Below are 24,144 nucleotides of genomic sequence, written 5' to 3'. Positions count from 1 at the left end.
CCCAACCAGGAGCCACATCCTACGGGGCTTTGTCATTAAAAAGAAGCTGTGGTCTCTGTATACAGTGGGATATTCCTCAGCCATTGGAAATGACAAACACCCACCATTTGCTTTGAGGTGGAGGGACCTGGAGGGGATGATACTGAGTGAAGTAAGTCAGTTGGAGAAGGACAAACATTATATGTTCTCATTCATTTGGGGAATATAAAAAATAGTGACAGGGAATAAAGGGGAAAGGAGAGAAAATGAGTGGGAAATATCAGAAAGGGAGACAGAACATGAAGACTCCTGACTCTGGGAAAGGAACTAGGGGTGGTGGAAGGGGAGGAGAGCGGGGGGTGGGGGTGACTGGGTGACAGGCACTGAGGGGGGCCCTTGACGGGATGAGCACTGGGGGTTATTCTGTATGTTGGCAAATTGAACACCAATAAAAAATAAATTTAAATTTAAAAAAAAGGACTTGGAATTCTATTAAGGTGGGAGCCACTGAAAAACATCCCCCTAAAAGAATCCAGTGGTTTACAAAAAATATTACCCCGTCCCTTCATCACCTCATGACATTATTTCCAGCTGCACGTCATAAGGAGGCACACTTTGCTGCAATAGAGCTGCATTTCTGAAATCTATAAACACTTAAAAATAAAAATAATTTTTATTATTAAAAAAAATAATAATAATAATAATTTTTATTTTATTTTTTATTTTTTCAACACTTAATATTTAATAGAGTTCATTGATCCCACATTTTCTAATTATTTACTTTAAAAGATAATGCCTGAGAGCCCTGGGTGTTTGAAACGGCTTTGTCCCCAGATAAGGAGAGAGAAATCAAATAAAATAATCTCTGGGCGGGGTGGCTCCGGTCGGTTTAGCGTCGGACTCGATGGCGGCTCGGGTCTTGCTCTCAGGGTGGGGAGTTCCAGCCCTGCACTGGGCTCCCTGCTGGGCTTGGAGCCTAGTTTAAAAAAAAATTTACAATTTCTGGGAACCTCGGGTCCATTGCTTGCCTGAAGTCAAACCACCTTAAAGACCCGGGTCACAGTAAGTGAATTCATTGCCTAGAGGCCAACTTCACCTGGCGGATCCTCACCGGAGAGCGTGAGGTAGAGCGTAAGCTTCGGTGAAGTGGCTGCTCATAGAGACCAGGAGGTTATCTGTCACCGCGGCCCTCCCCGCATGCTCACCCCAAGTGAGACACCGCAGAGACTGTGCCACTAGAAGTCACCTTCACACACCTTGGAGGATCTATAGGAGGGAATCCAGATAAGCACATGGAAATTAGAGACGGAAAGAGAGGTCGGCGTAAGGGGCTGGGAGTGGCTGGAAGGGAAAGAAGGCAGACTGTTCTGCAAAAAGCGTATATAAGAGAGGAGAGGAAACACCCCACTTTCAAGCACAGGGATCAGCGCACGGGACCCTTGGACAGGACGAGAGAGGCAGATGGCCTGGTTCAGCCTCCACCTGCTGCACCTCCTGTGGGCGGCGGCGGGGACCAGCACCTGGGCCCGAAGCTCCTGCTGTGAGTACGGCGTTGCCTCCAGAGAGGTCACAGGAGCAGCTCCCGGGGGTCTGTTGTGGGAAAAGTGATGGGGAACAGCCATCCCTGTAGGGGTTCCAACGGCGTGAGTCGGGGTGAGTGTGTGCTTCATCCTTCCTGGCCAAACGGCAGGAGATTTTGGAGGCGGGTCTGCGTGTTTTCCCTTAAGAGGGATCGAAATACTGGTGCAGGATGATGGCTGGTGGCACCGAGACGCTCAGAGCTGCCCCGACCACGGGCCGCTGCGAGGGGGGATGGTGGTATCCACCGAGGACAGGTCAGACCCCGTTTTCTGTGTTTTTCAGGTAAGACGGAGGGGGGTGCCTGGCTGGCTCAGTTGGAAGAACATGCAACTCTTGATCTCAGGATTACGAGTTCCAGCCCCATGTAGGGTGTAGAGATTAATTAAAAATAAAATCTTTAAAAAAGAAAAAAAGGTGTGGGAAGGCACCTGGGGGGCTCAGTCCGCTGAGTGTCTGACTCTTGATTTTGGCTCAGGTCACGATCTCACGGTCGTGGGATCAAGCCCCATGTCGGGCTCTGTGTTCAGCAGGGACTCTGCTTGTCCCTCTCCTGCTCGTGCATGCACATGCATGCTCTCTCTCATAAATAAATAAATAAATAAATAAATAAATAAATAAATAAATAAATAAAATCCTAAAAAAGCAAAAAAAGAAATAACTTTATATGTTTTAAGATTAATTTATCTTCTAAGATATGGGGGCGGGGGACGGGGGACAGAGGGAGAGAGAAAACCCCAAGTCGACTCCGTGCTGAGCACAGAGCTGGACTCAGGGCTCCATCCCAGGGCCCCGAGATCAAGACCTGAGCCGAAACCAAGAGTCAGAGGCTTCACGGGTGACAGCAACCAGGCGCCCCAAAAAGAAATAACTTAAAAAAAAAAGAGTGAGAAAAAAATGCAAAGAAATCAGTGATTTCTAGGAATGTGCTAGGAGGAATATGTCCGTGAGCCACAGGGCTTGAACTTACTAAGTGAGAAATCATCCGTTGAAGATGAGGGTCATTTGCGAAGATGTGGAGTCTAATTGGCCTCAAAAGACCATCCCCACGTTTCCTGCACGTGTCCCTGATAGTCTCCCCGGCAGAGGGTGCCCCTGGGAACACCGTCCTCCGGCAGAGAGAAGCCCGAGAAGCGCGCTTCTGCGATGAGGGAGAGGACCCCGGTTTAGCTCGCGGCTTTTCTCTTCCCAGCCGTTCCCCAGGCGGCGCAGCACCTGGTGGATGGCTTGCAGGTGCTCCTGGAGGACTCCGTGAGCAGCGCGGCGCCCCCGAACCCCAGCGTCCTGATCGCCATGAACCTGGCCGGGGCCCTCAGCGCGGAGGCCCGCGAGCTGCTGGCCGACAGGCTCGGGGCCGGCGACTCGGCGGGTGAGAAGCCAGGGCCCCCCAGCACGCCCCCCCAGGCCCCCGCGAGCGGAGCCGAAGCACCCAAACCCCCTCCCTGTGCACCTGAAGGGAAGCGCGGGAGCCAGAGCACCTGCAGAGCCGGGCCGCGCAGGAGGCCGTGGGCCAGGTGCCCGGTGAACAGGTGCGCGGCCCCCTCGCTTCCTCCCCTAACCGGGTGACTCTAACAAGGACACAGCCGTAATAATAACAAAGATAATAATAATAAAACCTCTATTCTGCGTGCCTCCCAGGATCCAGTTAGGTAGTAAAGTGAAAATTACTTTCAGGAATGAACCTGCACAGGCGTCCCTGCTGCTCTTCCAAGTAGACACCAGGGATCCCTGGAGAAGCTGTCGGGTCACACGGTGCTCAGCAGCGGTCGAGCGTTTTCCCATACTCCTTTCCTTAAGAAAAACAAAATAATGATAATAAAAAAACCATCTAGGGGCATCTGGCCGGCTCAGTGGGGCACCATGGGGTTCTTGATCTCCGGGTTGTGAGTTCAAGTCCCATGTTGGGTGGAGCAATGACTTACAAATATTTTTTTAAAAAAATTATCTAATCACATTATTAAAAAAATCAGAATGATCTGGACAAGAAGCAGAGAGCTCTGCCCTGGCGCCCGGCGCAGCGTCCTCGTGACCGTTTCATCTCCCCTCCGCAGGGCTGAGCGTCGGCCAGCTGGCCCTCACCATCATGGCCCTCAACTCCTCCTGCCGAGACCCTGGGAATAAAGTGTCGGTTCTATATGGACAGATGGAAGCCTGGCCACCCTCGAGTAAGACCTCATCGGAGGAGAGGGGAGACTGAGGCAGAGGCCTTCCTGAGCACGTTAAGCCTAGAAAGAAACAGCAGGGCGACCGGAGAGTCACCTGCACGCGGGACCCTCAGATAATCCCACGTGGGGTTACTCACTTTGATTCCAAATGAACCAGAGAAAACCACACCCCAGGGACATAGATTTACAGCCTCCACCCGAGGACCCCCACCACGGCCTCCCCTGGCGCCGCCGGGGGACATTCTTATTCTGGGGAACTTGACGTTACTTTTGCCAACGTGGAGCCTTTCTTTTTTTTTTTTTTTTTTTTTTTTGATGGGTTTTTCTAGAAATTTCTTTAAAGGTTTGACCTTTACCTTTCTCATGAAGGTCCTCACGATGGTGAATGTTCACCTTACAGAGACCCTCTGTCCCCTTCCCAGGCCCCAGTGCTCCAGCTTGGACCTTCTACGGGCCCAGCCTGGCGGTGCTCGCCCTGTGCCAGGAGCACCCGGGGAGGGCCCTGCCCGTGGCAGCCCGCCTGGCCAAGATCCTGGCAGCCGGCCTCTCCCCCTTCAACACGGGTGAGTTGGCGGCCACCTGCAGGCGGCCCTGAGCTGGGAACCCAAGGGCCGGAGGGGGCTGCGGGGGGAGCGGGGAGGCTCCCGTGGAGGAGGAGCCAAGGGCCTGGAAACGTCTGCGGGTGGGAGGCCTTCGGCAAATACTGTCGGAGACGTGATTAGGGAATAAGTGAAAGGGACACAGAGGAACCGATGGAATGACAGGTCTGACGACGACGGAGCCTCCACTGGGGGCGCTGAGGCTCCCAAGTCAGCAGTTACTCCCGGGCAAATTCGTAAAGAATTGAATCCATGTCTAGGCTCAGCCCCTCCCTGAGTGCTCTTTCTTCTCTCTTTATTTTTATTTATTTTTAAAGATTTTATTTATTTATTCATGAGAGACACAGGGAGAGAGAGAGGCAGAGACACAGGCCGAGGCAGAAGCAGGCTCCATGCAGGGAGCCCTACGTGGGACTCGATCCCGGGTCCCCAGGATCAGCCCTGGGCTGAAGGCGGCGCTAAGCCCCTGAGCCACCTGGGCTGCCCTCTCTTCTCTTTTTAAAGATTTGTTTATTTATTCAAGAGAGACAGAGAGACAGAGGCAGAGACACAGAGACAGAGAGACAGGCAGAGAGACAGAGGCAGAGAGAGGCAGAGAGACAGAGACAGAGACACAGAGACAGAGGCAGAGAGACAGAGACACAGAGAAAGAGAGACAGAGACACAGAGACAGAGACACAGAGGCAGAGACACAGAGGCAGAGACACAGAGACACAGAGACAGAGGCAGAGAGACAGAGGCAGAGAGAGCACGCGTGCGCAGGGAGAGGGAATCTCGGCTGACTTCACGCTGGGTGTGCAGCCCACTCAGGGCTCCGTCTCAGCCCCGAGGTCATGACCCGGGTCGAAGCCAAGAGTCAGCCGCCCAACCGCCTGAGCCACCCGGCGCCCCGAACCTTCCCCTTTATCACTACTACCGCTCTTATTCTCTATTCTTCTCGGTTTCTCCTTAGAAAGCCCGACAGTCTCTCTAGTAAACAGACCCTCCGGGCCCCAACGGCGCGATGCTCCCCCCTCCAAGGAGACGCCAGACCATGGTGTTTCCTCATCCTACGGTGCTGGGCTGCTGTGAGCGGAGCCCCTCCGGGGCCCACGGCGCGCTCTGCGCACCCGGTGCAGACAAGGCTGCCTGCTCTGAAGGACGCCCTCTCGGAGGACGCTATCCCGGGCCCCCCTCCTGGCCGCCTTTTCCCCTCTCTCGCTCTCTGTATCTCGGGTCATCCCCCCGCTACCACGCAGCCTCAGCAACCGCTGTCATCTCAGGAAACTGTCCTTCCAGGCTTTCTCAGACCAGGAGGCAAGGACTCCTGCAGGCTCCCTCGGGGTCAGGAGCTCACGGGCCTTGGTTTCCGTCGGGGACCTCACGCATTCCTAGGCTGTCAGTTCAGGAGACCTGGCTCCTTGGCCGGCGACGGTCGCAACACCACTGTCATCCTTGATGGGGTTGCACAAACTTCGGGAGGAGGTTACCGTAAGGAGGGGAAGCTCAGCGAAAGGAGCCATCTGGCAAGTCTTCCATTTCTTCTGTCTTGTCCAGAGCTTGCTTGTTCAGTCCACATACACTTTCCCGTGCAAATAATGAAAACGGCCCCGTGCTGGGTGCTGGGGGAGGGGGGTGCAAAGTTCCCCCCACCCAGGAGCTCACGGAGCACAGTAACAACAAAACAGAGCAGCAAGTGCTGAGATTGCAAAACAGGTCCAAGCAACACCTGCTAAAGTTGAGAAACGAGGGGCTCCTGGGTGGCTCAGTCCGTTAAGCGTCCGACTCTTGATCTCAGCTTGGGTCTTGGTCTCGGGGTCATGAGTTCAAGCCCAGCATGTAGCCGAGTTAAAAAAATTAAAAAGTTGAAAAAAAGAGACTGCACCGTGGCGCTGGGCAGACCAGCGAAGGCGTCACCACTGAGAGGTAGTGACGGCTGGGCTTTCAAGAACCGGCGACACTTTGAAAAGACAAACACTGGGACGAAAGCAATGAGATCGAATACAGTGCCGGTCGACATTAATTAAAAGGATGGGCCGTGGAGCCATCTAGACCTGGGTTCAGGCCCTGGCACGGCTACTTACCAGCTGGCTGGCCGTGGGCCATCACTTGGCTTCCCTGAGCCTCCATTTCCTCATCCCTTCAGCGGAGGTAATAGTAGGTCCCACTTAAGGTTCTCCTGAAGAGTAAAGGAGGTAGCGTAGCCGGAAGGCTGTGAGCACACGGTAAATGTTAGTGGTTCATGTCGTGCGGTTGCCCCTGTCTTACCCACCCACCCCGCCCCTGCTTCACAGACACAGGAGCCATGGTGACTTTGGCTCTGACTTGTATGTACAACAAGATCCCGGAAGGTTCAGAGGAAGGTTACAGAACTCTGTTCAGTCAGGTACTAAAGGATGTCGTGGAGAACATCAGCATGAGGATCAAAGACAACGGCATCATCGGAGACGTCTACAGCACCGGCCTCGCCATGCAGGTAAACGCGTCGCCCCTGCTCTTGGTTGGGTCCCCACCCGCGCCGTGAGACTGGATCGTAGGCTCAGGAGCCCACGCTTCTCCTAATGTCTCCAGGAAAGACCAGCTAGTGTGACTTGAGATAGATTCCTTGTATTTGTCTCGGTTTCTCGACTGGTAAAAAGCAGGTGTTCATTCCTCCCTACTCCTAGGTAAAGTATGAAAATAAAACTACATGAATTCTTTTCTCTTTCTCGGAAAAAAATAAATAAATCCTAGAAACATATTGTTTTTTATTTTTGGTCATGATAATGATCAAAATTTTTTTGATAATGATCAGTTTGTTCATAATAATTATAAATTGATGAAAATTTGATGTATAAAAAATAAGGATATTAAAATATATCTTTTACTAGAGATTTTAAAAAAGGGATATTGAAATTTTGATCATGATAATGATCGAAATTTTTTTGATAATGATCAGTTTGTTCATAATAATTATAAATTGATGAAAATTTGATGTATAAATAATAAGGAAATTAAAAGATATTAATCTGATGTATAAAAAATAAGGATACTAAAACTGATAATGATCAGTTTGTTCATAATAATTATAAATTGATGAAAATTTGATGTATCAAAAATAAGGATATTAAAAACTATCTTTTAATAAAGACATTAAAAAGGATATTAAAATTTTGATCATGATAATGATCGAAATTTTTTTGATAATGATCAGTTTGTTCATAATTATAAATTGATGAAAATTTGATGTATAAAAAATAAGGAAATTAAAAGATATTAATCTGATGTATAAAAAATAAGGATATTAAAACTGATAATGATCAGTTTGTTCATAATAATTATAAATTGATAAAAATTTGATGTATCAAAAATAAGGATATTAAAAATAAGGATATTAAAATTTGATGTATAAAAAAGGATATTATATTTATTCCTCAAAAAATGGAATTTTCTGGTTCCATCTTGCCAGCCCTTTATCTTGATCAAGAAAATGTGGGCTTGTATTCAGGCTGATTAGTGAAAATAACCTAAAGCTGACTTGTCAAGCTCATGTACAATCTCTATCTCATTTCAACCTCACGCAGTGCTCTAAATGGCAGAGCCAGGTGTGTCTGTACCCACATCCTATACTCAATGTGTTCCTTGTACAGATTCTCAGACTCGGATTCCGTAAGAGGCTGCTTGTTATATCTCCCAATCCCCACCCCATTGATTGGGGTTGATTAGGGCAGCACCTTTCAATAAAGATAGGCTAATGATAGTGGGGAGAGACGACCAGCTAGAATCAGGAATTAAAGGGTCATCTGTGGCCAAATCCTCTAGTCCAAACTGAGAAGTTTATGCTCCAAAGTCTCAAAATGCCTAATGCAATTAATAGAAAAGCTACATCATGACCCTCTTAACTCAGAAAGCCCAGGAAACAGAGAACCATGGAATTATGATGCCAGCTCTAAATCCAGTATAACTCTGGGCAAGTGGTAGAAAGAAATCTTGTTGGGGGAAGGAGCAGACATTGGCCCTGATGCTCCACACGGTAGAAATTAGCAAAGGACAAAAACAGACTAGAAATCAATTTATGTTAAACATAAAAGTAAATTAAAAAAAAAAATTCCAAAGTAGGAAGCAGCTAATGAGAACAAAGCTGCCTCTGTGTCACGTCATGGTGAATGGAGTCTTGCCGTGGGGCAATGGACTGTCACCGTCGCTGATTCACCCAAGAGCAACCCCGGGGCCCAGGTCTAGGGAGCCCTGTGGAGTATCAGAGGCAGTCAGGAAGGGATAGGAGATGGGCTTTTTTTTTTTTTTTTTTTTTTTTTGGAGATGGGCTTTATCTCTGACTCGCTTAAACCTGCTTCCCCTTAGTGCCAGACAGAGAAATGTTTGCTTTTGTTTGGTTTGTGAAATCCGTTTGGGATTTTATCAGCCACCGGGTACATTCTGATAAGCTGTACCTAAGAACGCTTCACGAATTTGCGTGTCATCCTTGCGCAGGGGCCATGCTAATCTTCTCTGTATCGTTCCAATTTTAGTATATGTGCTGCCGAAGCGAGCACAAGCTGTACCTAAGAAATAAAGCTTTACTTATGAAAAGGCAAGATCTCATCCTTATGCAGATATCACAGGTCACGTGGCTCACTAATCAGTTAGGACACGTAACCTCTCCCCACCGGAGTCACGGCACACGGCTAGAGTAGACCCACGCAGCCTGACGTCTGAAATCACCAGATACCTAACGTGTAACTTGTTTCTAATTTTTTTTTAATTTTTATAAATTTTTTATTGGTGTTCAATTTGCCAACATATATAACAATACCCAGTGCTCATCCCCTCAACTTGTTTCTAATTTAAAACATCCTGCTGTCGAGAAGTAAAGGGCTCTGGAGACGTCACCACTTGAGTTTGAATCCCAGATCTGCCACCCTGTGGGCAAATATTGAATTTCTCTGAATTTCACTTTCCCCCATAAAAGCATGGTTGCAAAGTTTTTTTTGTTTTTGTTTTTGTTTTGTTTCTGTTTTTGTTTTTATCACAAGCACAAATGTGATGCTCAGTAGCTCTCATGGTCTCTCCCAGCTGAAGAGTGGTGATATGAAGCTTGCTCTTCAGCCTTCATTCACTCATCCTCCTCCAAGACGTCGGTGCCCTTCAAGTGCTCTGGCCGCGCACTCATGAGGCACTTCCCCTGTCCCAGAATTTCTTCTCTTCCTTCCGTCAATATTCCAGAGCTTTCGATGTTCCTAGGAAAGGAATCTGATAAACAGCTTCATGCAAAGTTATTAGTGCAATGTGTTATTCTTCTCTAGAGTGTTGGCCTTGGTGATGCTTCATTACCAAGGGGATACATCTTGTTGGGGATCCAAGAGGTGACTATGGCAAGTGAACAAGATCTGGCTCCGGAGGAGTACCTACCTGAAGTCCCTTAAATCAAACTGCCCTATAAAGTGACCTCTGGCAAGGGCCAGGGTCCACGGTTGCCAAAGCCAACAGTCATAGGCTTGCTTGTCAAGACTGCCTGGTTGTTGGTCACCTGCCTCTGGCTCACGGAGCCATTTCTGACTCTACTCTCACTTCTCTCGTTTCCTATTCCAAGCTTCAGGCGAGTCAGTCACCAGCCACCTCAAACCATTGACATACACTGAGGGTCGTGGTCAGCACAACCCCAAAGGGAGGGAGGTGGTGACGAGATTGCATGTACCACACGTTACAAGATGCTCTTGCTTATCGTCCCACATCTGGACCTCAGATGAACCCCCAAAGGCAAGCGGGAATGCTGAATTCTATCTTACCCTTGCGACACAAAACTCAGCAAAGTAGAACGAATTACTTGGTGCATTAATCAAGAATCATTTTGCAAATCACAGAAACCCAGATAATCTTTGCTTGAGATTAAAAAAAAAATGGGGACTTACTATTTCACATCAACTAGAGGGTCCAGGGCTAGATTAAGTTTCAGGATGAACCTGATAAAGGACTCGAATTATGTGTTTCAAGCACTACTCTTTTTTCGTTGCCCAGCCCTGGTTTTCCTCACTGTCTCCTACTGCAGGGCTCCTTCAGAGTGACCGAGGAAGATGGCCATTATGGCCCAGTGCTTACTTACATGGTCCCCAGCAGGAGAGAAAGAAATCCTTCCCTCCCTGAATGGCCGTATATCAGGGAAGGGCGCTGGCTAGTCGTGTGCCCACCAAAAGGATGGCACTCTATGATTAGCCCAGCCCCGGCCATGAGTCCACCCTGTGGCCAGACTGACGCTCCTGACGTGATCACAAAGTATGGAAGGAGTCCACCCAAGGGTGTACCGGACAACCCGAAGCAGGAGAGCTCTCCTAGGCTCAGATGGCCAGGCCGTCCCAGACCCACACAGGCCCCGGAGCGTGTGAGCCGTGCTGGCTCTTACCTTCGCTCTACCTGCACGTGCCATAAATACAGCAGCCCTGATAGCGATCCAACAGGTATCTGTGCGGCAATCAGACTTGGGGAACACCATCGCGGATAGTTGTGTGACTGCTGTGTGACAGGCCCTGAGCTAGGAGGAGGGGATGCAGCAGTGAGCACGACAGACATCCCAAACCCTGGGCAGCTCAGGTTTGGACCCTGGGTGGTCCCCGAGACCGGTGATCAAGTACGTCTCTTGGAAAGCTTCTAAAGGCCAACTCTTAGCGGTGCCTAATCTCTCTGTCTCTCCGGTCCCAGGCTCTCTCTGTGACACCTGAGCCACCTAACAAGGAGTGGGACTGCAAGAAGACCATGGACACGATACTTAAGGAGATTGAGCAGGGGAAGTTCCACAATCCCATGTCCATTGCCCAAATCCTTCCTTCCCTGAAAGGCAAGACATACCTGGATGTGCCCTATGTGTCCTGCAGCCCTGGTAAGGACTCTTCATCTCTGCCTTTCCTTACGTCCTAAGTGGCAACTTATGCCAGTGATAATATATGCATCGACTTTAAGTGGTATGTGGGCTCGTTACGTAGGCAGAGCCACAGCCGATATCCAATCCCCGGGCGGCGCGTGCTCACACACCCACCCTCAGAATTCAGCCGCACTCAGCACGTCACTCAGTACGTATTAAGTGAGCACCTACGATAGGTAGAGCATCATGTGAGGTGCTGGTGAAGAGGGAGTGTCCGTGGTCCTAACAATCAGATGATACATAACTTTATTCATTTACCTGGCCGATGCACCAAACATTATTCTGTGCTTATATCTGCTCTTTACAAGGTCGAGAGACAAATAGGTAGCAAACAAAACAAAACAAAACAAAACAAAACCAACAACATTTGGAAGAATGGAATAAGTATTAAATATAAATGGAAGCCACACAAAGCAAAGAAAGCCGGGTCTGAGAGACCAGAGAAGAACAGGGCTGGCATTTAAGCCTAGACTTGGCGATCTGGATATAAAGCCTCGGTGCTCCTGGCACACCGAAGGAATGGGGTGGAAACCTGGCACAGTAGCTTTTTATTTTAAATATCTCTATTTTATCCAATTAAAAGTAGAATACAGGGACACGTAACTTTGCAGAAACGCGTACAAAGAAAGTGGGAGTCCTGCATACGCATATCCTTGCTCCAGAGGTCACGAGTCTTTGGTAAAGACACCTCACACCCTTCTTCCTAGTATAAAGTACGGTTCACCTTAGGGTCCGTGGTCTTCTCGAGGCGAGCAGAGGGCTGGGCTCCTCGTCTATCTCAGCCCACGATCTACAGAGGCCGCGATCAAGCACCCCGATCCCAACCACATCAGACACGGCCACGTCCACCTGCCTCCTCGGGCTGCCGCCCGGTGATTTCCCAACCTTGACGAGGTGGCCCTGGAGTCTCTCCTAGGATCCTACACCATAGAGGCCCCCAGTGTTCTGCTAAATGGTCTAAAATCTACTACCTTTTGCTTCCAGGTTCACAGTGTTGCTGAAAAAGCCCCCAACTCATCAGAACTCAATCATGCAAAATACACAACGTGTGGTTAACAGTCCTCCCTTCTGGTTATAAATTCTTTTGACGGAAACTAATGTTCACTATAAGACTAGCTGTCGGCTCTTCAGCTACGAACGGTTCTGTAGAACGGAAGTGGGAGCTTCAGAGACCACACCAGTGCCTCAGAACAACCCAGAAAGGACACAAAATCATTGCCATTTCTTGAATTTTTAAAAAAAATTTTTTTAGGATGAGTTGCCAATAACAGAGGTTTTGCACCCATAATTCAAGCCCCATGATCTTTAATCTGGCCTCTCGGCTGTCCACAGGTCATCAAGTGCAACCCACTCTCCCCAGTCAACCCAGCCCCGTTCCCACCTCGGCATCCAACATCACCGTCGCGTACACCATAAATAACCAGCTGAAGGGGGTGGAGCTGGTCTTCAATGAAACCATCGATGTTAGCGTGAAGGATGGATCCGTGCTCCTCGTTGTCCTAGAGGAAGCACAACGCAGAAATCCCATGTTCAAGTGAGTGCTGCAAGCCGCGTTCACCATTCCCCCGGGACCCCACGTGAATTCTCATCCTCTTCCCCCTTCCTTCATTTTCTTACTTCTTTTCCCCACTTCTGGTGACTTAGATCTTCATGTCATGGTCCCTTGAGAGGCCTGCAGTCTAGTAACTGGCAAGGCCGTCAGGAAAAATACAATCACACAAGTCAACCTAGGATGGAGTCTTACAAACAGGGATTCCAAGGGGGGGCCACTGTGGATTAGGGCAGTCCAGGAAGGCTCGCAGCCCTGGAAAGCTCTCGAAGAAGAAGTCCCGCGGGACGATAGTGGAAGATGACGCTCTAGGAAGAGGGATTGGCTGGAATGAAGCATTCGGGACAGGAATAAGCAAGGACTCCGGGGTCCGTGAGTGGCCCGTGTGACGAGGGAAGAGACTACGGACTGCATCAAGCGGGGCACGTCTGGAAGGACAGGCTGGGTGCTATCGGAAAAGCCTGAAAAACCAGGCCAAAGAATCTGCCCTTCCCACTATAGAAACGTGTTACAAGTTTTTAAGCAAGAAAAGTCGTGTTGTAAAACGCTCATTGGTTCAAGGGTGGGAGACAAGGAGGAGAGCTGGGGCTTCCCTGTGGTGACAAATCTGTGGGGTGATGGAGACTCCATCTGTGGTAAATGGACTCACGCCCAGGAAGACGCCACAGGCTCTAGGAGCACTGGATTTGGGGCCCACTTTACAGATAGCACCACATAGGCCCCCGAGGCTAAGGGGCGTTCCTAAGACCACAAGGCTTGAAACTGGTAAGAGCTGAGATCTGAACCCAGACTTGACCGCGAAGCTCATGTTCCTTCCACTGCCCTGTCGGAAAAGGGTAGAAAACAGAAATAACTCCCAGGAGATAAAAATCAACCCTTGGGATGTGTTTCTAGTTTGCAAAAAAGGAGGAAGCAGTAGAGAAATATGGAGACGACGGAGGTCACAGGAGGAGCGGAAGGCAGCTGCCAGGTCCTGGAAGGAGGAGGAGGGCCTTCGCCTTGCAAAGGAAAGACGGCAGGAGCCAAACCTGCAGGGAGATGCCAGGAGAGAGACCGGCCCAGCCCAAGGACGGGGCTACTGGGGGCGCGTGGAATCCATCCCACAGGCCTAGGTTCAGGACGTCGTGTCCACCGTCCACGGCCCCTATAACGCAGGTCAGGGTAAGAGTTGCATTTCAAGAATCCTTTTTTTTTTTTTTTGAATTTCAAGAATCCTTTTTTTTTTTTGCATTTCAAGAATCCTTTTTTTTTTTTGCATTTCAAGAATACTTTTTTTTTTGCATTTCAAGAATCCTTTTTTTTTTTGCATTTCAAGAATCCTTTTTTTTCATTTCAATAATACTTTTTTTTGCATTTCAAGAATCCTTTTTTTTGCATTTCAAGAATACTTAGTTTTCAAATACCCTCTGGCCATTACCTTACTTCTCTGAGCTGAGCTCTAATTGTGCCTCGTTTTTCTTTTCCTGACTGTGAATGTCATAAATTCATACAGCAGACGCTGGAGGGGTGATGCATAAAGAACAAAACAAAGCACCTCTGAAACTCATAATACGCTACATGTTAATTAATTGAATTTAAATGAGTTTTTTTTTAAAAAAAAGAACAAAACAAAGCATCTACAGCACATCCACAATGTAATCACTGCTGACATCTCTTTATAGTTTCGTAGGTGTCTTTTCTGTGCATATTATAGATGTGATCCCTCACACGGACGGGATGGTTGCTTCGCGTAAAATTTGTGTCCCACATTTTCACGTAACAATTATTGCACATGTATTTTTAATGTCACTTAAAATTAATGAAAAGTACAATTTTGTAACTTGCAAAAAAAAAACTTCAATCTCGGATATTCATTCCGTCGTCACTCATGTAAGTATTCACTCATTGTTGGGCATTTATGTTTTAAAAAATTTGCATATTGATAGGTTTTTTTTAAACTCCATTTTAATTTCATTTAATTTCAAGTGAAGTAATTTGATATTCATTAATCATTTGCAATTTCTCCTTTGAGCATGGTGTTATTCGTTCTCTAAAACATTTAGAATATCGCCGTCCCTTCACCTTAACCCCTATTGCCTGACCTAATTGAGATTAATCACACATGATTTTATTCTTGCAAATCTTGCAGATTTGTAACCACGATGACATCCTGGGGCCTTGTCGTGTCCTCTATCAACAATATTGCTGAAAGTGTCCATGACAGGACATACTGGCAATTCCTGAGTGGCAAAACACCTTTGAATGAAGGTGAGTAAAGGAAAGGGATCTGGGACTTTCTTCCAAAGTCTGAAGGCTACTTTCCTTCATTTCCATATTTAATTAATTCATTCATTTAATCAGCAAATAATTGTGCGGTTGTAGGTATATATATATGATACGTGTGTATACAGTGACAACACGTGTGTACGCTCGCATATATATCATCATGATATATACAGAGATTCGGTTGAACGATAGATCTTGGGCAGATAGATAGATAAGAGATAGGACAGGTGGCTGGCTCTCTAAAAAAGCTTTTTCAAAAATCAGGAATCCTAAAAAAAAAAAATCAGGAATCCTGACTCCACTCTGAGCCGATGGGGACACATGCAGCGACCAAGAAGCGTGGATTGACCTACTTAGAGCAATAAGAGCTGAAAAAGGAAAAAGCAGATAATGTCAGAGACAAAAAATAAAAAGGTAGAAAAAGCAGTATGTGATCCAAGAAGATGGGCCCGTTGGGATCCAACCAAAGCGCAGGGCCGTCGTGCCAGTGGCCCCGAGCGCCAGGGGCGGGAGCAGGGCTCCTGTGGGGTGGTGCGGTCCTACTTCACACGTCAGCTCCGTAGGTGTTGGTGACTCTGTCTTTACGGGGAAAGAAACCAAGTCTTGGAGTGTCAGGGGGGCTCGTGCAAGCGCTGCATCTAGCGTGGGACGGAGCGAGCCGCGATCGCACGCCGTCGGCCCAACTGCAGCACGCGTGGGCTTCGCTCGGCCTTCACTCTTCTTCCTGCTCTGCCGTGGCTGTAAAATCTCCCAAGAGGAGGAAGTCGATGCGTGTCCGGGTGTGGAAAGGGGCAGGGATAGAATTCAGACCTCGGCAAGACCTGAACATACTTTGACATTTTGCACAAACACGAAAATCTCCGGGTTAAAGAGGCCTGCATGTGGCTTTGTCCAAGGATGGTGTCACCTAGCCTAGGGCGTAGCTGTCCCCGTGCAGGGAGACGTAAAGCCAGGGGAGGTGGCAGCAGAACTGAGGCTGTGGCTCCGCAGAGGCGCGTCGTTACCCGAGACGACCACGGAGACGTGTCTTCTCATCCGTCAGGCATTTCGGAGCCCATTTCGGACACCGGGCCGGGCGGGGCTCGTGGAGCGGCAGCGCGGCCTAAAATAAGTCTTGAGGGACAGAGGCTTGGTTAGAAGCCCCGGCTCTCGCTTGCTGGCTGCTTCCGGCGAGGGCTGAGTCTTCTCGGAACCGGTTTCTAGAACTGTAAATGGAGACAGGAGTGGCCATTCCTTGGGTTGGTAAGAAAAATTTAGAAATAACATGTTTAAAATGAGTAAGTGCAGTGTCTTCAAAACCTGCTGAATGTTAGTAGGTTCTCAGGAGCTGCCTTGGGACCCGAGATCGGGATTGTTCTCCCGTCGGCCAACTGTCGCTCTTCTCCAGGAGAGGATGGTCAACAGAAAGGCCTCGGAGATCCCAGGAGATCGGGCCTGGGGTCATGCCTTCCAATGCCTGGCGACCCGAGAGCGAGTGGCCGGGGCTGCCGCCAGCTGGCTTTCCTGCCCTGGAACACGAGGTTCTCCACCCACTGCCCTTCCTCGATTCAGGCAATGCTTTTGCGCCCGAGCTCCAACCTCAGCGTCCTAAGGTTGGCTCAGGTCAGTGGCCGGGGCGCACACTCACCTGCGGCCAGGTGCGTGCTGGGCATCCGCCAGTCATCACCCCTAAGCCTGAAAGGTTTCTTCCAAGGAGATGGTCCTGGGGAACTTCGGGGGAGACGCCTCGCCGCCCAAGGGCTCGTGCAAGGCCGCGCTCCCCGTGGCAGCTCCCAGGCTGCAAACCCGGCCCAGCCGCGGACTTGACGCCTCCAGCAAGGGGCTAAGCCCGGGCCTGGGAGCCACCCTGCTCACCCCTGCTCCTCTCTGCTTGTTTCCAGGAGTTGCCGACTACACCCCCCGCGACCATGAGCACATCACGGCCAACTTCACGCAGTACTGAGGCCGAGGTGGGTCCCGTGCTCTCAGACGTCCCCAAAGGATGGTGGAGCCTTGGTTCACTTTATGCCAAATCTATGCCAAAAAGTGGGTTATCTACGATGCGACCATATTCCTAATAAAAACATGGAAATCACTGTGTAGAATAAACGATTCAAACTGCCTGCCCTGGAGCCTCTACATCCGTAACCCGTGAAAAAGTCCGGCTTCTCAAGGCAATGACTGCCGGTCATCACTGAAGCCTGGAGAGGGCCCAGCTGGTATTTTTGGGGTTCATTCTGATCTTCTTGATTAATTAACAAACACATTCCTTTACTTCTACAAATGAAAGATTTTAAAGACTCCAATTTTCTTTCCTGAACAAAGTACTGCTTCTCAGATCGGTAAAATGGCCAACATTATTGCAAATGAGACTCCCAGATGGTTTAGAACTAGGTGAACGGTGTTATGACTCTCCCCTTCCATTTCTAATATTTATTCTGGGTAGAATTAAGTTTTTGAGATGCATATTTTATATAATTTATATATATATTTATAACTTGGTAATATAGAATTTAATATATACATTATATATTAAATATAAATACATATCTAAAATCCCACTCCACGTATATTTTTTTACATATTAAATGGAAATTTGTATCTATAACCACACTATGTATGTATATTTGAAAGAAAAGTTAAGCTTCCAAAGATAATCATTACTCTCATCTCTGCTGCTAGGAATCAACACTGGTACCAACATTTTAGCGAAGAATATGGAAATTGTATCAAAAGACCTAAAATATACTAACGTCAACCGCCAAATCCCAATTCTGTAAGTTAGACAAAGAGACAAAGGAGAGAATCATAATAGGGCACAGATATACAAGAATTAAAATGTGCGCCGAGGCGGTTGGAGAGCAAACCTTAGAGATGCAGCCTCAGTACCTTCCTAATACTGACCCCAAGGCAGACGGTCACCTGCCCCGTCACAGGTCTCCCCTCCCAGCCACTGGGGTAAGAGCCTGCCCTCTGGCAACAGGGGCTCCGGGGAGAAGGAGGCATGAACCACCAGCCCCAGCCCCCATCCCAAACATACCTACTAGGTACATCATCACCCCAGAAAAAGGCCAGCACTGGTACCGCGGTGGAAGGCACCTTCCAGAAGGGGAAGTGATTTCTCCTACATGCCATAATATTCATAATATGGAAAACACGGAACAGTCTACTTGTCCAACCATAGGGCAATGGGCAGGTAAACAGTGGTGGATCCACGTGAGGGGACACTGAAAAGTCACTGAAGTTCTTAAATTCCACATATGAGTGAGATCATACTCTTTAAATTCCACGTAAGAGTAAAATCATCAAAGAGCTCATTCTGTTACGGCTGAGCAATGCTCCACTGCACGTCTCCACCACGTCGTCATCTTTATCCACTCGTCCATGGACGGACGCCCGGGCTGCTTCCATAATGTGGCCATTGTGAGTGATGCCACACACGTAGGGGTGCACGTATCTCTTTGAATTAATGGTCTTTTTTTCTTTGGGTAAATAACCAATAAAGGAATCACTGGCTCATATGTGGAACAAAACAGGGCATCCCGGGGGCTCAGTGGTTTAGTGCCACCTTTGGCCCATGGTGTGACCCCGGGGTCTCGGGATCGAGTCCCACGTCGTGGTCCCTGCATGGAGCCTGCTTCTCCCTCTGCCTGTGTCTCTGCCTCTCTCTCTATGTCTCTCATCAATAAATATATAAAATCTTAAAAAAAAATGTCAGCAAGATCCGTGTTGAAGATAAACACCTGCTGACACGAAGTCACCCATGGTGCGCTGTGTGCCCTCCACGCCCGAGCATCAGGGTGGGTCACCGGGTGGTGGGGTTGCTGGTGACTGATTTCGTCTGCTTGCTTCTCTGTTGTCTACCTTTTCTCCATTTGAGACATAAGTGGGCAACCGGAAGATGGGGGGAAAATACTTTTAACAAAGCTGGTCTTTTTTATGTAACAATAAATTGGGCAACAAAAAAAGGAAGGGGTGTCGGTGTGAGAGAGAGAATACTGCCCCCCAATTTTTGCCATTAGTTATGTGGGTTCCTTTGCATGCGTCGGGGAGGGGGGGGCCGGCAGGCCAACAGGCCAACAAGGGACCTGTGACCTGTGGCAATTGCAGTGCAGGATGCAGCCTGGGTGCTCCTCCCCATGAGGCCGGAGCCCAGGCGCCTCCATTAGGGTTTCTGCGACCTCCGCGGCCTCAGCTCCCTGCAGGGAAGCGGTCAGGTGGTGTAGCTGTCTGCAGGGGGAGGAGGGAAGCCGGCTTCCCATCCCGCTGTGCTTGCCTTTATCTGGATACACGAATGACCTCTAGCAAGTTCAGGACCGGAGATCACTCCCTGAGACGTGGAACTAGGGGGGCCTCCTCCAGGCTCTTCCCGCCCCCGCCCCCGACCCCGAGATCCCGTCATTCTTCAAAATGACAAAGAATCCTGCTGGGAAGCGCCAATGGCTCTGAGATTTCTAAGAACGACGACAAGAAGGAAGGAGGAGGAGGAGGGGAATAATTCTGGCCAAGAAAATAAAATCTGAAAGGGAGAGAGAATAGAGCAAAGCAGTTCCAGCTTTCATCCTGAGGACCAAACCCGCAAAACAGCCATGATGTTTTTACAGAAAGTACAGTGAATTTGACCAAACATAAAAATATGTAATAGAGTGACAATAATTAAAAGGGTGTAGCACTGGTTTCGGATCAAGGAGACCATAGGAATGGGATAAAATGTCAAAAAATATTATGGGGAAATTAGTATATTATAAAATCACATTCTTTTAAAAGATTTTGTTTATTGAGAGAGACAGAGAAAGTAACTGGCTGATTTACTGCATGAAAATTAGGGATGGTCCTACCTCAAAAAAATTAAAGGACATAATGAAAACAATAAAAAAAATCCATATATAAACGAAGTCAATGTACTTAATATTATAACGAGTATTTTGAATTGACAAACACACGGTACAATAGGAACACAAAGCACACAGGCAAGCAAATGACACACACAGGAAAACCGACAGAAATATAAGAGCAAAGAGAGGAGAAAAAGCTCAACAGCACTAAGTCATTGAAAACTTGCCAGCTGCCTTACTGTGGAGCGGGCCTCAGCGCACCCCGGCGGAAACCCACCCAAGAGCCGCCTCGCCTTGACCGCAGGGTTGGGAGTTCCAGCCCCACGTTGGGGGTAGAGCTTATTTAAAAAGAAAATCTTAAGGAAAAACAACAACAACAACAACAACTTGAATTTACCCTGCTCCTGCTTACCCAGACTCCAAAACCAACTTTGTCATTTTCTCATTTCTCTGATTTAAAAAGAAAAAAATAAAAATTCTAAAAAAAAATAAATAAATAAAAAATATAAATTCTGATTTCAGTACCTGAAGCGCCCGATACTGTGTTAAGAGTCGCCACCGTGGATCCACCTGCAGGTGAAGGTGCTGGTCTCCGGGCTCCGGCCTGCTGGGGCCGCGGTGCCTCAGTGGAAGCCAAGGGCGAAGGGCGGCAGAGGGGCTGCACGGCCCCACTTGGTGCTTCCAGCAGCTCCTGGCCCTTCCCTGGCCTCCCCGGCCCCTGCCTCTGACCCCTGCCAGGGCTGACCCGCATGGCACCTGGTAGGGGCTGAAGTATGTCCTCCTCTGCCCCAACCAAAAATACGTCCTGGGGCCCCAAGTCTTCCCTCAGGCCCTGGACACCCCCATCTCTGCGGCTCCTCCAGCTCCTGGCTCCCGCTTCTCGGTGGGGCCCTGGTGAGCAGGATGTAAGAGGACCCTAAATCCACACCCTGCATGGGGTCCTCAGCCAGTTCCTACCGCCTCCTTTATGAATCCTGCCCGGGGGGCACCTGAGTGGCCCAGTCAGTTAAGCTCCGACTCTTGGTTTCGGCTCAGGGTCCTGAGATCGAGTCCACGCTCACCTCGCAGAGCCTGCTTGAGGCTCTTCCCCCCTGCTTCGCCCCCTGCTCGTGCTCTCTCTCTAAAATAAATAAAATCAAAAATCAATCAATCAATCATCAATCCATCCTGCCCAGAAGGCCCAACGGCTCACTCGGGAATGTGGGGGTCACCACAAAGCTGAGTCAGGTACAATCTTGTTTTAACAGCCTGTTATGCACATGACATTGGGTGTCCTTTGTCCGTGTTCACGCCGGCAGAGCTCTGAGAGAAAGGTGTGACGACTACGGGGTATTTGCCCCCAGGATGCACGTGTGGGATTGATGCGAAGGGGCACCTGCGCCCCGGTGTCCACAGCAGCCACACGGTGGGAGGCGCCTCGGTGCCCCCGACAGACGATGGATGAAGAGGAGGTGTCTATGGATACAGCGGGCATCACTCAGCCGCCAGGAAGGACGGCACCCGCCGTGGGCTTCCCCGAGGACGGCCCTGGAGGGCGTGATGCTGAGGGGAGGAAGCCCGCCAGACAAAGACCATTATCATACGGTCTCACTCACGTGTGCAATTTAAGAACAAAACAGAGGAGCACAGGCGAAGGGAGGGGAAAATAAAACAGGATGAAATCAGAGATGGAGACAAACCAGCTGAGGGTCGCTGCATGGGAGGGCCGCCGGGTCACTGGGTGATGGGCATGAAGGAGGCGGCCCTGGGTGTTCTATGCGACTGACGACTCCCTAAACTCTACCTCTGAAACCAAGAATATGCCATATGTTCATTAATCGAATTTAAGTAAAATAAATAAATAAATAAATTTCAAAAAATAAAAAAGGTGTGCAAGAGAGCTCAGCACGTATGTGCATCAACAGGCACTCTGATGTTGCTGGTGGGTCAATCCCTTTGGAAACGTCCTTTATCTCTACACCCCCCCCCCCCCCATACATGTGAGCAGTCATCCTCCAAGGCTATGGCCCACTGACCCGGAGGGTCTCACGACGGAGGCTTTATTAGACGGTAGGAAGTGACACCTCAAGGTCCTGAAAACCTCAGACTTCCGCTACCCCCACCCCCTCCAAGAATATACTCAGTCACTCCTCACAACCTCAGCGCAGCTTTCTGCCCACGGGTCCTGTCTCTGAGCTTTAATAAAAACCACTTTTTTGCACCAGAAACGTCTCTGGAAATCTCTCCCGCCCATTCACTCCAGGACCCCAAAACACAGCAGTGCAGCTGCTCTCTCAGGAAGGCCCTACACCATATGGAAGCGAGGTGACGAAGAAGACGTACCACTAGCCCTTTGACGAGGTTCCATGGACTTCCTGAGATGAGGAGCTTCCACGGTGATTTATCACATCACGATATTGTGATTAGACTCTGATAAGCCCAAGCCCAACCTTTTTGTTAGAATGAGACCGTGCGCACGCCTGCGCATACACACAGACAACATGCGTGCGGGTGCCGTGTATGTCAACCACTGGCCCTGGAGTTAGGCTTCAGGCTTCCGTTATCTCTTGATTTTAGAATAAGGAAGATTAAACATGGAGATTGTGATTTTTATACAGATGGGAAAATCACAAATCCCAGCGAATAGAGACCCGGATGATCCAAAAATAATGCCTTGTAGCTATACATTGTAGCATCTTAAAATTTCACAGCGCTCACCGAGGACTGGTAATCCCCTTGCTTAGGCTTTAGGATCACCCACAGGGCTTAGTTCACAAGAGGAATTCCTGGACCCCACCTGCACTGTCTGGCTCAGTAAGGAGGGACCAGATATTCACATTTACACCAAGGTCTCAGAAACATCTGATGCAGGTGGTCTGAAGCCAATTTTGGGGAGGTTTTAGCAAACCCATGCCAGTAAAAGTAGGAACATCAAGGTTTTTTACCTCTACTTTGCATCATACTTGCCGGGTAGCAAATCATTTCATCCCAGAACATCCGTTTCCTACAGATACATACCATGGAACCACCAGAGAGAAGCATAAAGAAAGGGCTGTGAGACCTGGAAGGAGGGAAAATCGTGTTTAGGGACGAGGGGAGCCCTTACGTGCCTCCTACCGTTTTCACGATACTCTACTCTTACTTCTCTTCTGGTGTTTCGGCAGTAGCTGGCCTGTGCTCATCACGTCGTGTCTACGTAAACATGAATTCCTACAGAAAGGCGTCGCTGGCTTTTCCTCTCTGTACCCTATTGTACCGGGCACAACTGTTGCAAAGAAAAATAAGCGTCATTTGTCATGGTAACTGTTTAAATGTAAAACTTTGAGTTTACTTTTTAGTTCTTTTAAAATAAACAAAAGGGGGCACCTGGGTGGCTCGGTGGTTGAGTGCCTGCCTTTGGCTCAGGGCGTGACCCCGGGGTCCCGGGTTCGAGTCCTGCATCAGGGTCCCTGCGTGGAGCCTGCTTCTCCCTCTGCCTGGGTCTCTGCCTCTCTCTCTCTCTCTCTCTCTGTCTCTCTCGTGAATAAATAAATGCAATCTTTTTAAAAAATAAGTTAAATAAGTAAAAATAAAAAAAGTAGAAATTGAGGGGAGGGCATCAAAAGACTTCGAGACCTGTCAAAGACAGGTTGTACTGACACTTTATTTTTCCACCCAAAACAAAATTACACAATATTCACCCTGAGATGTTCTAATGCCTGAGCACGTTGTCATCTACCACCTTGGGAGGGAGGGAGCAGGGAAGGGCTGCCTAGAATCCGGCTCTGGCTCGGGATTGGGGGCGTTGACCCTCAGAGGCCTGCTCTAGAAGCTCAGAGGCCTGGCTGCCGTCAAGCCCATTCACTCTGGAGACAGCTTCGGGGTGCAGGGGTGTGCAGGTGGCCTGGGGCCGGAGAAAGCTCTCCAGGAGCCCGGCAAGCCTCACGGGCTTTATTTCTCGCCATTTATGAAATTAATCCTTGACCACACGGAGATTTAGTCTAATTTAAATACAACACACAGCTGTCTCAATGCGTCAATCCGATTTGTGTCCTATAGGCTTGGGGAAAGATTCTCTGTCCTTCCAAATATTAAAAAGCCTGTCATATTAAGACATGATTGGCCCAGCCTCCGCCAGAATACTCATTATTTTACGTTAATCATCAAGTTTTGGTAACTGTCCAGGCCCTGGGGTCCCTGGAGCAGCAAGGCCTCCAGGCGGGATGGTGCTGTTCCCTCCAGGTGACAGACCTCCACCTCTGGGGGGGGCTGGGGGGGACACAACACCTAACAGGTCAGCAGCACCAGCTCCCAGCTCAGGCCAGGGTGCAACCCGGGGAGCGCCCAAGGTCAGGGCCCCGGGCTG

At 49.0% G+C, this 24,144-nt stretch overlaps 1 protein-coding gene, 1 long non-coding RNA gene and 1 other non-coding gene across 4 annotated transcripts; 1 reads left to right on the top strand and 2 right to left on the bottom strand.

The window, feature by feature from the left end:
* Positions 1-674: 674 nt before the first annotated feature.
* On the bottom strand, positions 675-24,144 carry LOC118351801 (uncharacterized). 2 transcript variants are annotated; one of them, XR_004807852.2, is made up of 4 exons: positions 23,166-24,144; positions 22,917-23,064; positions 3,226-3,348; positions 675-1,245 (listed from the first exon to the last, which is right to left on the bottom strand). It is a non-coding gene; the product is annotated as an uncharacterized LOC118351801 (long non-coding RNA). The 2 variants fall into 2 exon arrangements; XR_007404681.1 differs by having other exon boundaries at positions 675-955; positions 23,166-24,143.
* Positions 899-17,108, top strand: CBLIF (cobalamin binding intrinsic factor). Its single transcript, XM_025459846.3, has 9 exons — positions 899-1,519; positions 2,750-2,926; positions 3,609-3,722; positions 4,145-4,285; positions 6,595-6,776; positions 10,973-11,150; positions 12,525-12,726; positions 14,870-14,988; positions 16,887-17,108. The coding sequence occupies exons 1-9, from the start codon at positions 1,441-1,443 to the stop codon at positions 16,946-16,948; spliced, it is 1,254 nt and encodes a 417-aa protein (XP_025315631.3). The 5' UTR covers positions 899-1,440; the 3' UTR covers positions 16,949-17,108.
* Positions 8,726-8,832, bottom strand: LOC125753297 (U6 spliceosomal RNA). Its single transcript, XR_007404797.1, has one exon. It is a non-coding gene; the product is annotated as a U6 spliceosomal RNA (small nuclear RNA).

Source organism: Canis lupus, chromosome 21 (assembly GCF_003254725.2).
Source record: "Canis lupus dingo isolate Sandy chromosome 21, ASM325472v2, whole genome shotgun sequence".
Classification (NCBI taxonomy): domain Eukaryota; kingdom Metazoa; phylum Chordata; class Mammalia; order Carnivora; family Canidae; genus Canis; species Canis lupus.
The sequence above is the reverse complement of the archived record's forward strand: the minus strand, read 5'-3'. Positions and strand labels throughout refer to the sequence as shown.